Source organism: Symphodus melops (genome assembly GCF_947650265.1).
Source record: "Symphodus melops genome assembly, chromosome: 7".
NCBI lineage: Eukaryota > Metazoa > Chordata > Actinopteri > Labriformes > Labridae > Symphodus > Symphodus melops.
The window spans coordinates 27,691,943-27,706,511 of NC_136697.1; the positions used below are offsets into that span (position 1 = coordinate 27,691,943).

The 14,569-nt window shown below is 49.2% G+C and overlaps 1 protein-coding gene across 2 annotated transcripts in view; it reads right to left on the bottom strand.

The window, feature by feature from the left end:
* Positions 1–14,569, bottom strand: part of adcy8 (adenylate cyclase 8 (brain)) — a 71,844-nt gene that overhangs the window by 50,138 nt on the left and 7,137 nt on the right. For both annotated transcript variants that reach the window (XM_079347300.1, XM_079347299.1), the window contains exons 2-4: positions 7,341–7,490; positions 1,676–1,806; positions 500–611 (exon numbers count right to left, since the gene is read on the bottom strand). In XM_079347300.1, the coding sequence (XP_079203426.1) occupies positions 500–611; positions 1,676–1,806; positions 7,341–7,490 (393 nt within the window). The remainder of the gene's footprint in view (positions 1–499; positions 612–1,675; positions 1,807–7,340; positions 7,491–14,569) is intronic.

The window sequence follows — 14,569 nt, forward strand, 5'->3', positions numbered from 1 at the left end:
CAGTCTAATCTCAGACGAGCAGAGGAGCCCCGCTGAGCGAGCGTCCAATCACTTATTCACACCGCTGTTTTCCAATCAAATATTAATCCAGGTTTGTTTGTCTTTCATGTCGCAGAGAAGACGAGCCAACGACAACAGAAAGAAACGCTTCAGAGTCGTTCGCTTTCATCGAGCGTGGGACTCCCATGATTCCCCGCCAGCATCCACATCGTCTTTTCTTATTGTTTTGATTGAGAGCCCCCTGGTGGATGATTTATGTACTGTGCATTGAAGGTGCACTATGGATTATTGGTAGATTTACAGATGTTTATAACTCTGGACACAAACGGTCCTCCATAACGCTCCTGGCAGCTTTTTATACCCCCGAACAGTGACCCGCTGACCTGTTTTAAAACATAGCAGAGAATCGTTTCACTTCTCCAACTTAAAAAATTCACATAGTGCACCTTTAAGATTTGGAAAATGAAGGGGGGGGGGGGGGGGTGTCTGCGTCACTTACATGTGCGAGGCGGTCGAAGCGTGCAAAGAGTTCGTTCAACATTCGCACCAGCTCCTGCGCGGACAGCGTCGTGGAGAGGTTTGTGAAGCCTTTGACATCTGCGAAAAGAATGCTGAATAAAATATGGAAATGTCACTTTAATATCCAGGTCACCACACAAATACTTTTAATGCTCACTCACATATATATATATATATATATAAATATATATATATATACTGTATATACTCAGGGAAGGAAAAGATAACAACCCTGCACATTTCAGTCAAGGCCTGCTTCTTCCTAAACAACAACGTTTCTCTTCTTCTGAAGTTTGTAGTTTGACCTCTAACACAAGTAGCAGGATGTTTGTGTCATTTCTTATCAATGGGGAAAATAGTAAATAAACAGCTTTTCTAAGAGTCCAGGTTTAGATGTTGAGGAGGCGGCTGTGTTTTATTAAAGGTCACATTTTCTGTAAAATCCTCTCCTCCATGTTCCTCTAACATGTGTCTTTAGTCTGTCTTCAAACCCCCCAATGATGAGAAAAGTCCCTCCTCTCCGTCTTCTGCCTGCTCCACTTTTCAGAAAATGTGTGCTCAAACAGGCCGTTTGGAGATGTTCCCTTCATGACATCACAAAGGGCAGTAGCCCCTCCCCCAGGTGGGTGACACTCCCACAGCTAGGTGTTTGTTCTGCCCTCTGAGTCTGCCTTCTCACCGTAAACAATAGGACATGGAGCCAGAAAGCAGCGAGTACACCCGAGCCCTTCCAGAGAGGGGGCGTGGCCAGACACAGCTCATTTACATATTTAAAGCTACAGACACAGAAACAGCCTGTTCTGAGCAGGGCTGAAATAGAGGGGTTTATAGACATGATCAGATACAGGATCAGAGTGGATTTACAACAACACACTTCACACACATGATGAAGAGGAGCGAGGACACTGATTTCCCCTGAAGAGGAGGAGGTCATGTGACCTTTAACTGTTACTGGTTAAACTGGGGGATTAGTGGTATTTTGATGTGTTATTAATGAACAATGTAAAGTATATCAGCAAACATGAAAGACCTTCCTGACATGTTTGGGTCAACATATGATGCAGGACTTTTTTGCGCCCATTGAAGAAAACCCGGAGCGTTTCTGTGTCTGCTGATTAAATCAGTAAAGTAGAAAAGAAGCGGGCGGCGTCCTCACCTGACATTCTCGTAGCGGTGGATGTAGATTCTGTGAAACTGATGCTGGAGGTGTTCGTCCTCTACATTTGTCATGTCGTTGATCATTTCCAAAACTACAAAACGTGGAAGGACCGATAACACCAGCCTCTCCTGTGGGGGGGGGGGGAGAAAACAAATCAGGTGAGTGGTCTGAAACAAAAACTGCATAACGGCACTTTTCAAGAGATGGCGGCGTTTTTTAAACGTTAGCCAAAATGCAAAACAACAGGTTTCTGTTTTCATCTGAAATTGTTCAACGAATCCATTTCAAACTATTTCAAGTGTAAACCAAACATGAAGTTGAAAACGTCTTCATGGAGGGGCTCTCTGAGTACACGTGATGTCTTACATAAGACGTATGTTACAGTGCGTTTAAAGGAGCTCACTGGTGTTTCTAGATTCAGTTTAAATGTGGCCTGCAGAGGATGACATAACATCCAGATTAAGAGCAAAGAGGGATTAGACACAAGTCAAAGGAAAACTATTAAGCAGGCAAACACAAGTGAATAAATCTTGTCAAAACAAATTACATAAAGGTCTGTCTGCGAGAGATGATTTCAAGGAGCGGCGTGCCAGCCTAAGCTCCTCCAGCAGGATCCTGCAGAAACAACAGTGTGATGCACGTTGGATCTGCTCGTCATTGTGCTCATGCTGAGCCGCTTGGCTGAGGCAGAAACAGATTTGGAGTGGGAGACAGAGTTTGCTTTTTTTTGTTGTTGTTGTTTTTTTTTTTTGGGCCTCGGGGATCTGCATCAGCGCCAAGTCACTGCCTCCTTCAGCGACTCGATACGTTACAAGTCTCTCCACCCACGAAGCTAATTAGCTCATGTGCTAAAGGAGAACGTGAGTGTTTGGTGACACGTTTATCTGTCTGCTGCCTTCATTTGGATAAACCACCAGCAGGTCAAAGGTCGGATCCGTCCTGCACCAGAACCGAACCAGAAACAGGACGCCAGGCTGCGTGCAGGCGTCACTTTGAGCTCCAGTGTTTTTATGAGGATAAACACTGACGTGTGTTTTCACACTCACACATTCACACACTGGTGACAGAAGCTGCCGTGTGAAGAAGCGTCTTGCTCAAGGACTCATTGGATATGTGGCTGCAGGAGCCGGGAATCGAACCCTCCACCTTCCAAAAGATGATTAAAAAATAAATAAAAAACATGACTCTATTCAAACTTCACTGGGAGAAACTTAAACATGTTTACATGTGTGTGATCAAACACAGGCTCAGAGAGGAAAAGAACAGTCTTTGACCTTTGACCCCATAATGATGGTGTCACCTCAAACTGCTGATTTTCTCTTAACACAGTTTCCCAATAAAAAGCTGTGAGAGCTGTCGAGGGCCTCTTCAAACCTCCAGCACAAGAGAAGAGAGAGAGAGAGAGAGAGAGGGCGGGATGCAGGAGGCAGTGAGAGGAGAGATGGGCGAGAGACACAGAGAGCAGAGAGGAGAGAGAGAGAGCATCCTCTGCTCCATTCACTCCACACACATCTATCTTCATTCATTATTGTCACAGTGAATGAAGAGCATTCAGTGATGCTGTTTCTCCACTTTAGTGTGTCTCTCACACACACACACACACACACACACACACACACACACACACACACACACACACACACACACACACACTCAGGTGAAACAAACACTGACGCCACTTGTAATGAATTAAAAATCGCAGCGACATGAACTAAATGTCTGTTTGTGTATCTTTTATTTAAACTGATGTGAACATCCAGCGTGCATCATCAGTCCAGAGAGGGGGGGGGGGGGGGGGGGGGGGGGGGGGCAGCTCCCAGTACCCCCTTTTAAACACCAGGGGGCAGAGTGGCAGACTGCTCCTTTAACAGTGAAGCAGGTCATGATGTGCTGGTGTATGGAGATGATCAGCCAGCAGGTGTTTGTGCGGCTCCGCTCTCAGCTCGGCTGCGTTCGTGCTGACCTGCTCGCCGTGCAGGAGAGCGGCGCCGCAGCCAATCCCCCAAATGAAGGTCTAGACAGAGAAACATGTCAGTGGAGCGTTGCTAATGTTTCTGCTGCTGCAGCACAGCGAGCGCTGCGGGCTCTGCTGCCGAGGAGCCACTGCAAGAAATGATGGTTTTAAATCTGAGGACAGTCTGAGAGCCGTGCTGCACCTGGACGACTGTCACAACCTCTCATCTGTTTGATTCCCTCTATGGATGCAACTACGGTGACAGGAAGTCACGCCCTCTCTCTCTCTCTCTCTTTGGTCAAACTTCATGACATCATGTGACAGCAGAGAGAGAGAGAGGGGCGATCTCTGCAGGCAGCTCTGCTTGCACAGGCAGACCTTTTCTTTGTTTGTTTGTTTTTTTGCAGCGTGGAGGTTTAACAGGATGCCGTCTCGTGTGTGTGTGTGTGTGTGTGTGTGTGTGTGTGTGTGTGTGTGCGTTTGCTCCACTGGTCATCGTCCCTGCTTGGACGGCTGAGAGCCAGCAGCGGACTCCGTGTCAGATTAGCTTTGGAAGTCATTAGCGCAAGCTCGAACATCGCCGAGAGCCGAAGCCTGCAGCAGCTCTCTGACAACTTCTATCTTCATATCTGAGTCGGCTGGTGCTCACTGAACACACACACACACACACACACACACACACACACACACACAGTGTTCCTTTGCTGCTCGTGGTGGGATTAAAGAAGGAGCATGATGTGTTTAGATCCATTCATAATGAGTAAAGGGTCAGTACTCAGAGTGTTATTGACTGAAGCTGTGGAACATATGTTTGGAGTCCTCACTCTCAGGTTTCTAGCTGTGTCTTGTTGACGCCATTTTCCTTCCTTGAGACCAAGACCTGAGCTCCTTCTGAGACCGAGTCAAGACCAAAACACTGTGCAGGGGTCGAGAGCAGAGTCCCATTCAAAGAAGACTCAGAGATCTTTACAACACGAGCTGCATCTCTTTGTTTCCGTCAGATTCAGAGCGGAGCGTCACGAAGGCAACAAGGACGGTCACAGGCTGGAGAGCCCTTGACCCTTGACCCCATGTGTGGGCTGACTGAATGAGGTCTGAAACAAACAGCTCAGGGATAACAGCCGGCTCTCAGAGAGGCGACTGTGCTGCACCTTTTTTAAAAAAAACGATCAGCGAGGTCGACGAAAACGCCGTTCAGTCCTGCACCCAGCGAGTCGCCTGGACGTGCCGGGTTCGATTCAGACCCGGGTAAATGCATCATCCATCACCTCCACAGAAAACAAGCTCAGGGTGGTTCATATTCACTCACACAGGTGAGCTGCACACCATCACAGGGAGTCGTGGGTTCACACAGTGCTAAAACATGCTAACATGCTAACAGCTACATAAAAGAAGTGGACTGTGGACTTCATGATCCCTCTGGACCCCTCGTCCTCCAATCACAGCAGGAGGAGTCCATCCTGCCATCAACCAGGCTCTGTGTTCTTGCAGCATGTTGACAAGAATACCGGCCTCTGATTGGTTCACAGTAAGGTGGTCAGCTGCTCAGGGTGGGTCCCCTCCCCCCCCACGTCTTGCCTTCATTACAACCATCACGAGCCAATCAGAGAGCCGAAGCCTTTCCAGGAAGCACAACACGCTAAAAGCTTTCTGAGATTTCTCCGAGCTCGTCACTGTGTAAACACAGCTCAGTGTGTGTGTGTGTGTGTGTGTGTGTGTGTGTGTGTGTGTGTGTGTGTGTGTCCTGCCCGGTGAACACAGTGCGTGACAGTCGGATCGATGCAGCGTCTATGTTATTCTCCTCTCAGCGGGCTCATTAGTCGAGCTGCTAACATTCAGTCCTGTCAACTGAAATCCATCAGTCGCTTTGCATCCTCTATCAAACCGTCATCACACCGGGCGCCGCGGCCCGACCACACGATGCAAACACAAATCATTCCACACGGTTTTTTTTCAGTTATGTAAGGGGGAGTATTTTTGGAAGCAGCGGTGATACAGCGGCGGCTCAAAGTCACTCAGAGGACAAATCTCTCAAAACGTACAGGCTGGGAAAACGACAGACGAACAGTCACATGACGAAGCCCGAGGATCAGACCTGACAGTCTTTGTCTCCGTATCGACGTGCGCCTCTTTCACCTGGGACGGTTCCTCATGACCCCTCCCTCCTTGTTTGAGGCTCGGACTGAAGACGTCCGGCTCTAATCAAAGGTACAACGCTGAGCTCAAGTTGGTCACCAACCAGAGAGAGAGGAGCCACAGGCCAGACTCGAACCCGGGCCGCCTGCTCTCGAGGACCACAGACAATCTGAGCCCCTTCAACCACTTGACCTGATCAGTGTCAGTGTCTCTTCCAGACCAGAGTCTGTGAGATTCATCCTCTGGGATGTTGCAGAGACGTGAAACGACCTGTGTTGACCTTTAAACCCGTCACATGCTGAATGAAGCTACGCTCAGAGATCTAACCACAGAGCCACAGGGGCCGGCGTCTGCATTTTAAAAACCCCCCACAAATCAATAACCTTTGAGCTTTAACTGGCCTGCTGCTGCTGCTGAGTGTTCTGGGTCCTGTTACGTCTTTCACATCCAGTCCAAACACATCAATACACTTTGAAATGTTAGCAAACAAACTCGTTAGCATCGTTAATCAAATCAGAACAAAGTGCAGCAGTCGGCTTAAAGAAACAACATCACCTCCAGTTTCTGTAGGTGGTGGGCACTGTAGCTTCAGCGTTTAGCCAGCTCTGCATGTGGTGGACACTGTAGCTTCAGTGTTTAGCCAGCTCTGCATGTGGTGGACACTGTAGCTTCAGTGTTTAGCCAGCTCTGCATGTGGTGGACAGTGTAGCTTCAGTGTTTAGCCAGCTCTGCATGTAGAGACACTGTAGCTTCAGTGTTTAGCCAGCTCTGCATGTGGTGGACACTGTAGCTTCAGTGTTTAGCCAGCTCTGCATGTAGAGACACTGTAGCTTCAGTGTTTAGCCAGCTCTGCATGTGGTGGACACTGTAGCTTCAGTGTTTAGCCAGCTCTGCATGTAGAGACACTGTAGCTTCAGTGTTTAGCCAGCTCTGCATGTAGAGACACTGTAGCTTCAGTGTTTAGCCAGCTCTGCATGTGGTGGACAGTGTAGCTTCAGTGTTTAGCCAGCTCTGCATGTAGAGACACTGTAGCTTCAGTGTTTAGCCAGCTCTGCATGTTTGACACTGTAGCTTCAGTATTTAGCCAGCTCTGCATGTGGTGGACACTGTAGCTTCAGTGTTTAGCCAGCTCTGCATGTAGAGACACTGTAGCTTCAGTGTTTAGCCAGCTCTGCATGTGGTGGACACTGTAGCTTCAGTGTTTAGCCAGCTCTGCATGTAGAGACACTGTAGCTTCAGTGTTTAGCCAGCTCTGCATGTAGAGACACTGTAGCTTCAGTGTTTAGCCAGCTCTGCATGTGGTGGACAGTGTAGCTTCAGTGTTTAGCCAGCTCTGCATGTAGAGACACTGTAGCTTCAGTGTTTAGCCAGCTCTGCATGTTTGACACTGTAGCTTCAGTATTTAGCCAGCTCTGCATGTGGTGGACACTGTAGCTTCAGTGTTTAGCCAGCTCTGCATGTAGAGACACTGTAGCTTCAGTGTTTAGCCAGCTCTGCATGGGTCTGTAAAGCTTTCTGATCCTAGTTTGAGCAGGTAAATCTTAAGACAGCGGTGTCACGTTCATAACTCACCTGTCTCTGATTCTCCGTCTCGAGTCGCAGTCGAGCCTCGATGCAGCGCCGCGTCTCCAGGAAGGCCTGGCGCTGAGCGCGGTCTGACAGGTAGCTGATGAATATCCCAGCCGTGTTCATGCACATGAACAACACAGCCTGAGCGGCGACCTGGAACACGCCACACACACAGAGAGAGAGAGAGAGAGAGAGGGTGAGAACACACAGAGAGACCCTGCTTTAAACTCTGCTCAATCGGCTTCTTCACAGAAATGAATCGAGGGGAAAGCTCTGAAACATGTCGACTGCAGGGGAAGAAAAAAAAACATGGCCGCCTTCATTCTTGTCTTTGAAAGACGACTTCATGAAGTGTGAAGGTTGACGAGCAGTCCGTCCCGTTGGAGCATCTCGAAGCAGAGCTGGTGATGTAACTCTCTGCAACAGCTTCACCCAGGATGCACACACTCAGTGTGTGTGTGTGTGTGTGTGTGTATGTGTGTGTGTGTGTGTGTGTGTGTGTGTGTGGTCAGAGGGGAGTCATTTAAGGCACAGACGTGTCTGCACAGGTCCCGAGCATCTGCTACTTTCTCCATGGACATTAAAAACGTCCCGGTGGAGTCCTTTATAGTCCTTTAAAAAGACACAAAAAGCCGCCTGAGCTGCTGCTGCAGGTGGCTGATAAGACCGCCGATCGATACGTCCTGATTATCCACCCAGGTGAGAACATTTCCTGCTTTTCTGACCTTTACAAGCCAGTGTGTGGACGAGCGAGCACACCACACAGAGCCTGTAAATGTCTCCTGCTACACGTTCAAATGATCCGGTCCTGAAAGCACCAGCATCCCTACCTGAACCGCACCGTGTCCCTAAACCACCAGCTCACACTCGACTCCGTGAGTCACTCCTGATGTGTGAAAACCACACGCTGTGTGAGGCCTCAGTGATGTTTCTAAAGACGCTTTATGAAGCCACACGCTGGCTGTCGCTGTTTTTGAGCGATCTCGACCTCGTCGATCTCGTACCACCCAAAGAGGCGGACCACCACTTAACGTCCAGGGGGTCAAACTACCAACCCGAGTGATTGAATAGGTTTGAGCTCTCTGCAGAGAGTTGTGTCAGCGCAGACAAAACCTGCAGATCCAGTTCAGAGTCCTCGTCACTGCTCTGCTCCTGTTGTCCTCTGCAGAACCAGGAGGACGGAGAAGAGCGGGGTTCTGACTTCTGGATCCCTCAGCAGCACGATGCCACATGTGGAGGGCGACCTGACACCTGTTAGCGCTCCTGTGTTTGAGTTGAGCGACGCCTCCTTCAATACATTATGAACTCTGTTTGTATTTCAACTCTCCGACTCTGACGAACAAGTGGAGAAACATCAACAGTATTTATCATCACAATAAAATAGAGAAAAATCAGATTTTTTTTCTCTTCTTAAAATATGCATCTGATTGTCGTGGTTAAAGACGAATCACAGATCTGACGTCGGTTGTAAATGTTTTTTCTTCTTCTTCTGATGATGATGGAGGAGGCTGGTCATTAATTCAGTGGAGGCGGCTCGCCTCTGCTAAAAACCCCTCAGTGTAACCATCAAGAGAAAGACAAAGTGTATCTGAATATGTGTAGGAGTGTTCTTCCTTTAAGCTGTGAGCTACACACACACACACACACACACACACACACACACACACTGTCCTCTCCCCTGAGGCTCTTCACTGTATCTCACTGAGCTGAGGAGTCTCCCGGTGCATTACGGTGTGTTATTGTGAATCTCTCCCAGGACGCTATCAGCACTGATTCAATTTCTTAGTCGGCCCCTGAAGGCCTCTGCTCCTCCCACGGGGGCCCAGAATTAAAAGCCCATAAGCTGCAGCAGCTGCGGCGGCTGTGACGGCGTCCATGTTGTTTTGGAAAAGAAAGAGCAGCTCCGGCTTCACCATAAAGGGCATGAGCCTGGAGAGCGCCGGTGCACTCATTAAAAGAGAAGTGCCAGTGATGTGGATGTTTTTAACAAGGTCTCATTAAGAGAGCAGCGGGTCAGGAAGAGACGCAGCTTACAAACAGCTACACACAGGATAACGAGGAGGGGTTAATCATCATCATCATCATCATCATGTTTTTAATTTGATTCAAGGGAGACGGAAAATAAACACAGGAGCAAGACAGATTTAGAGCTATTAGACGGATGGATGGATGGATGATGGATGGATGGATGATGGATGGATGGATGGATGGATGATGGATGATGGATGGATGGATGGATGGATGATGGATGGATGATGGATGGATGGATGATGGATGGATGGATGGATGGATGTATGGATGATGGATGGATGGATGGATGGAAGGATGGATGGATGGATGGATGGATGGATGGATGGATGATGATGGATGGATGGATGGATGGATGGATGGATGGATGATGGATGGATGATGGATGGATGGATGGATGGATGATGGATGGATGGATGATGGATGGATGGATGGATGGATGTATGGATGATGGATGGATGGATTTAAACATGGATGTATGGTTGATGGATGGATGGAAGGATGGATGATGGATGGATGATGGATGATGGATGATGGATGGATGATGGATGATGGATGATGGATGGATGGATGGATGGATGATGGATGGATGGATGGATGGATGGAAGGATGGATGATGGATGGATGGATGGATGATGGATGGATGGATAGAAGGATGGATGAAAGGATGGATGGATGGATGGATGAAAGGATGGATGGATGGATGGATGGATGAAAGGATGGATGGATGAAAGGATGGATGATGGATGATGGATGGATGATGGATGGATGGATGGATGATGGATGGATGGATAGAAGGATGGATGAAAGGATGGATGGATGGATGGATGAAAGGATGGATGGATGGATGGATGGATGAAAGGATGGATGGATGAAAGGATGGATGATGGATTTAAACATGGATGGATGGATGGATGGATGGATGATGGATGGATGGATGGATGGATGGATGATGGATGGATGGATAGAAGGATGGATGAAAGGATGGATGGATGGATGGATGGATGGATGGATGGATGAAAGGATGAAAGGATGGATGGATGGATGCTAAGTCATAGCACATAAAGGGGAATTGGTTCTGTGTTCTGGTCCATTAAAGATCCACCAGCTCTCTGTGTACTGTGAGCTTTAAAAGTCTTCTGGCTCCATTGAAACGAAGACCAGCTCGTTGTAGAGTCGCAGGAAACCAGGTGAACGTTTCAGCTCGTCAGTGATGCAGGACGAGTATAAGAGTCCTGTTTGGAAAGAGCGGAGGATCATCCAGGCAGCGTCAGTGTCTTAGAGCTGTCACAATGTCTGGACCTCGCCTGTTTCAGTCCTAACACAAGAACACGTGCACTCTTACAGAGCCGGTCCTCAAGGACGTCAGACCTGGGCTCTACAACCTGCTCTTAGTATCCGACCACAGCTGTTTGCAAACCTGTTAGAGCAGCAGCTGGCTAACAGCAGAGGAGCTAAAGCTCCCTGCAGCACAGACCCGTCCTTCCTCTGCCAAGTGGAGGGATTTATGGAGCGGCTTCACACGCTCTGCTATCGCCCGTCGACGGGATTGAGCGATACTCCGCGGCCCGTAACCAGGCTGTCAGAGGAGATCACGTTTGAAAATGTAACACGACACGCTCGGCAGCCATTAAATATTCATAACTGAGAGCAATATCGCTGATGTTTGCTGACAGGCTTTGCAGACGAAACAAACTACGGCCCGTGTGTTTTCTCTCCGTGGACAAACTGACAGCGTTTTACACTCCGCAGATTCCAGCGCGTGTAATCGGACCTCATCTGAGCGGAGCGCTTCACGAGGACTCTCAGCTGAAAGCGTCGGGTCAAATATCAAAACTTTTGGTTTGATCGGGATAAAAACCGATCGTGTCGATCACCTCTGTCCAAGTCGTCAACATGTCTCCTCCTCTCTGCCTTAAAGACTGCAAGGAGGTGAAGTGCTGCCATGTTTGTTTTGATGACGACCAGCTGCCTCAGCAGTGATGAGCTCATAATTTATTGGTTGTTAAATCACCACACACACACACACACACACACACACACACACTGAGAGTTTAGCAACATTAGCTGCATCAGAGGAGGATTTGAAAGTCAGATCAGCCGCACGTCTTCCTGTCAGTCTGAAGGCAGCTCGTCTTGGCACCTCCAGACTCACAGCCGCCTGTTTTCTCAGGAGCGACGTGTAAATTGGCCCAAAGACTGAGACGCCAAAGTGAGCGTCTGCAGGAGGATGTGATGTGTGTGTGTGTGTGTGTGTGTGTGTGTGTGTGTGTGTGTGTGTGTGTGTGTTTCAGCAGCTCAGCTATGAAAGCTGTCACATTCACCAATATGTTCATGAATGTGTGATCAGAAACGAGCCAACAAAGAAGAAAGAAGCGCTGCGTTTTACTTTTCCACGCCCTCCGGGTCGCCGCGTGTGTGTGTGTGCCGGAGACGGAGCGTTTCAGTGTGTCTGTTTGAGCCGATAATTTATTCAGAGAGACGCAGCAGGAAGGAAGTTAAACCTTTTTATTCTCCATTGTGTGGGCTTGAGTTTAAAGGACCAATCAGAGAGCTGCTCTCTTCCTCTGTGATCATGAAGGAAACCTGCAGCAGCCTGTACGTCTTTAGGTTCTGCTCCTGAATGCTCTGGATCTGATTGGACCAGAGAAGGTAGGCGGGGCTTACAGACTGATGCAGAGCTGGCTAAACACTGAAGCTTCATTCAGGCTGCAGGGAGGGAGCCTGTCGTCGGCTGGATGCTCATCTGACCTCACAGGTGTCCACACACACACACACAGGCTGCATGTCCTCAGGTGTCCACGCACACACACACAGGCTGCATGTCCTCAGGTGTCCACGCACACACAGGCTGCATGTCCTCAGGTGTCCACGCACACACACAGGCTGCATGTCCTCAGGTGTCCACGCACACACACACAGGCTGCATGTCCTCAGGTGTCCACGCACACACACACAGGCTGCATGTCCTCAGGTGTCCACACACACACACAGGCTGCATGTCCTCAGGTGTCCACACACACAGGCTGCATGTCCTCAGGTGTCCACGCACACACAGGCTGCATGTCCTCAGGTGTCCACGCACACAGGCTGCATGTCCTCAGGTGTCTACACACACACAGGCTGCATGTCCTCAGGTGTCCACGCACACACACAGGCTGCATGTCCTCAGGTGTCCACGCACACACAGGCTGCATGTCCTCAGGTGTCCACGCACACACACAGGCTGCATGTCCTCAGGTGTCCACGCACACACACACAGGCTGCATGTCCTCAGGTGTCCACGCACACACACACAGGCTGCATGTCCTCAGGTGTCCACACACACACAGGCTGCATGTCCTCAGGTGTCCACGCACATACACACAGGCTGCATGTCCTCAGGTGTCCACGCACACACACAGGCTGCATGTCCTCAGGTGTCCACGCACACACACACAGGCTGCATGTCCTCAGGTGTCCACGCACACACACAGGCTGCATGTCCTCAGGTGTCCACGCACATACACACAGGCTGCATGTCCTCAGGTGTCCACGCACATACACACAGGCTGCATGTCTTCAGGTGTCCACGCACATACACACAGGCTGCATGTCCTCAGGTGTCCACGCACATACACACAGGCTGCATGTCCTCAGGTGTCCACACACACACAGGCTGCATGTCGTGACCCTGCAGCATGCGTGCATGAATCATGCGTCTTCTCGTCCACAGATGCATCATGTTGTTTGTGTCCTGCGTGTGAGGAGGAGAAGCTGATCTCTGAGTGGATGTAAACACATGTGATACCCTGAGTGCTGACACACTGATTGAACCGATGTTTTTATCTCAATGCATTTCGACTTTATAAACTATTCATATTTATCACTGATGGAATCCTCACTCAGTGCTATAGAAACACGCTTGGCCACACACACAGGGTTTAAAGACATGGGAGAGCACATACAGGTTATAACCCCGCCGTGAAGAAGAAGAGGAGGAGGAGGAGGAGGAGGCCGAGCTGTGCCTGCAGCAGTGCAGTGTGAGCAGCTCGAGCTGTGATTGGCTCGTAAGCGATGAGGAACAACACTACCTCATGAACCCACGAGGTCAGCTGATACATCAGGGCACGAAGAGGCCTCCCGCCTTATCTCAAGTTCCCACCCTGACCACCTCCCCTTTAAAAGCCTCAGCAGGCAGGACCCCCCCTAAACTACAAAGACACAGCTCATTTACATATTTAAAGCTACAGACACAGAAACAGCCTGTTCTGAGCAGGGCTGAAATAGAGGGGTTTATAGACATGATCAAATACAGGATCAGAGTGGATTTACAACAACACACTTCACATACATGATGAAGAGGAGCGAGGACACTGATTTCACCTGAAGAGGAAGAGGAGATGACTTGACAAAGACTTTTAAAAAAAACTTTAAAAAGATCAGCTGTTTTTTGCAGCTTTTTCTCTGCGTCCAAAGTGCAGGAGGAGACAGACTCTCAGAGAAGACAGCCAACAAGCCAAAAGCTTTAGAAAATGTGTCTTTGATGGATAAATCAATACGAGGCGCCACCCGACCTGCAACACGCGGTTTGAAACGGCACATAAAAGCCTCGATTAAAGACCGCTGCTGAAGTTTGTCTCTGGAGGCTCAGACTAAAAGATCTAATCAGGCTGCAGCTCGTGCGTCCTTTATTATGTGATCAGGCAAAACTTCTTCTTCTTCTTCTTTCAGGATGACTTTTCAGGCCTTCGTTTAGAGACAGGGCGGCAGATGGCCTAGTGGTTCGGTTGCACCCCATGTACGTAGACCTCCAAGTGAGTTACCCGGGTTCAAGTCCGACCTGTGGCTCCTCTCTCTCTCTCTGTCTCTCTGATTTCCTGCTCTGTCCAAGAGAGACCTGGGGAATAACGTGCAGTAAAGGAGCCACAGGTCAGACCTGGACTTGCCCCCGCCTGGAGGACCTGAGCCGCTGCACAGCATGTGGCGAGCGCCCTCACACATGATGTCCCGTGGAGATTATAAATGAACATCTATCAGTTCTGTCAGGTTTCCTTGTGCTCGTCGCCTCGCTCAATTTGAAGGTTGCGTTTAGACGCCTTTGTTTTTTTTTTTTCTCGCTACCTGCTGATTTTCAACATTTCAAACAGATAAGAGTAATCCAGAAGTAATCTCATTAAATGCCGACCCCAGAGGAGAGCGGTGAGTGCCGCTGGCTGCCGCCC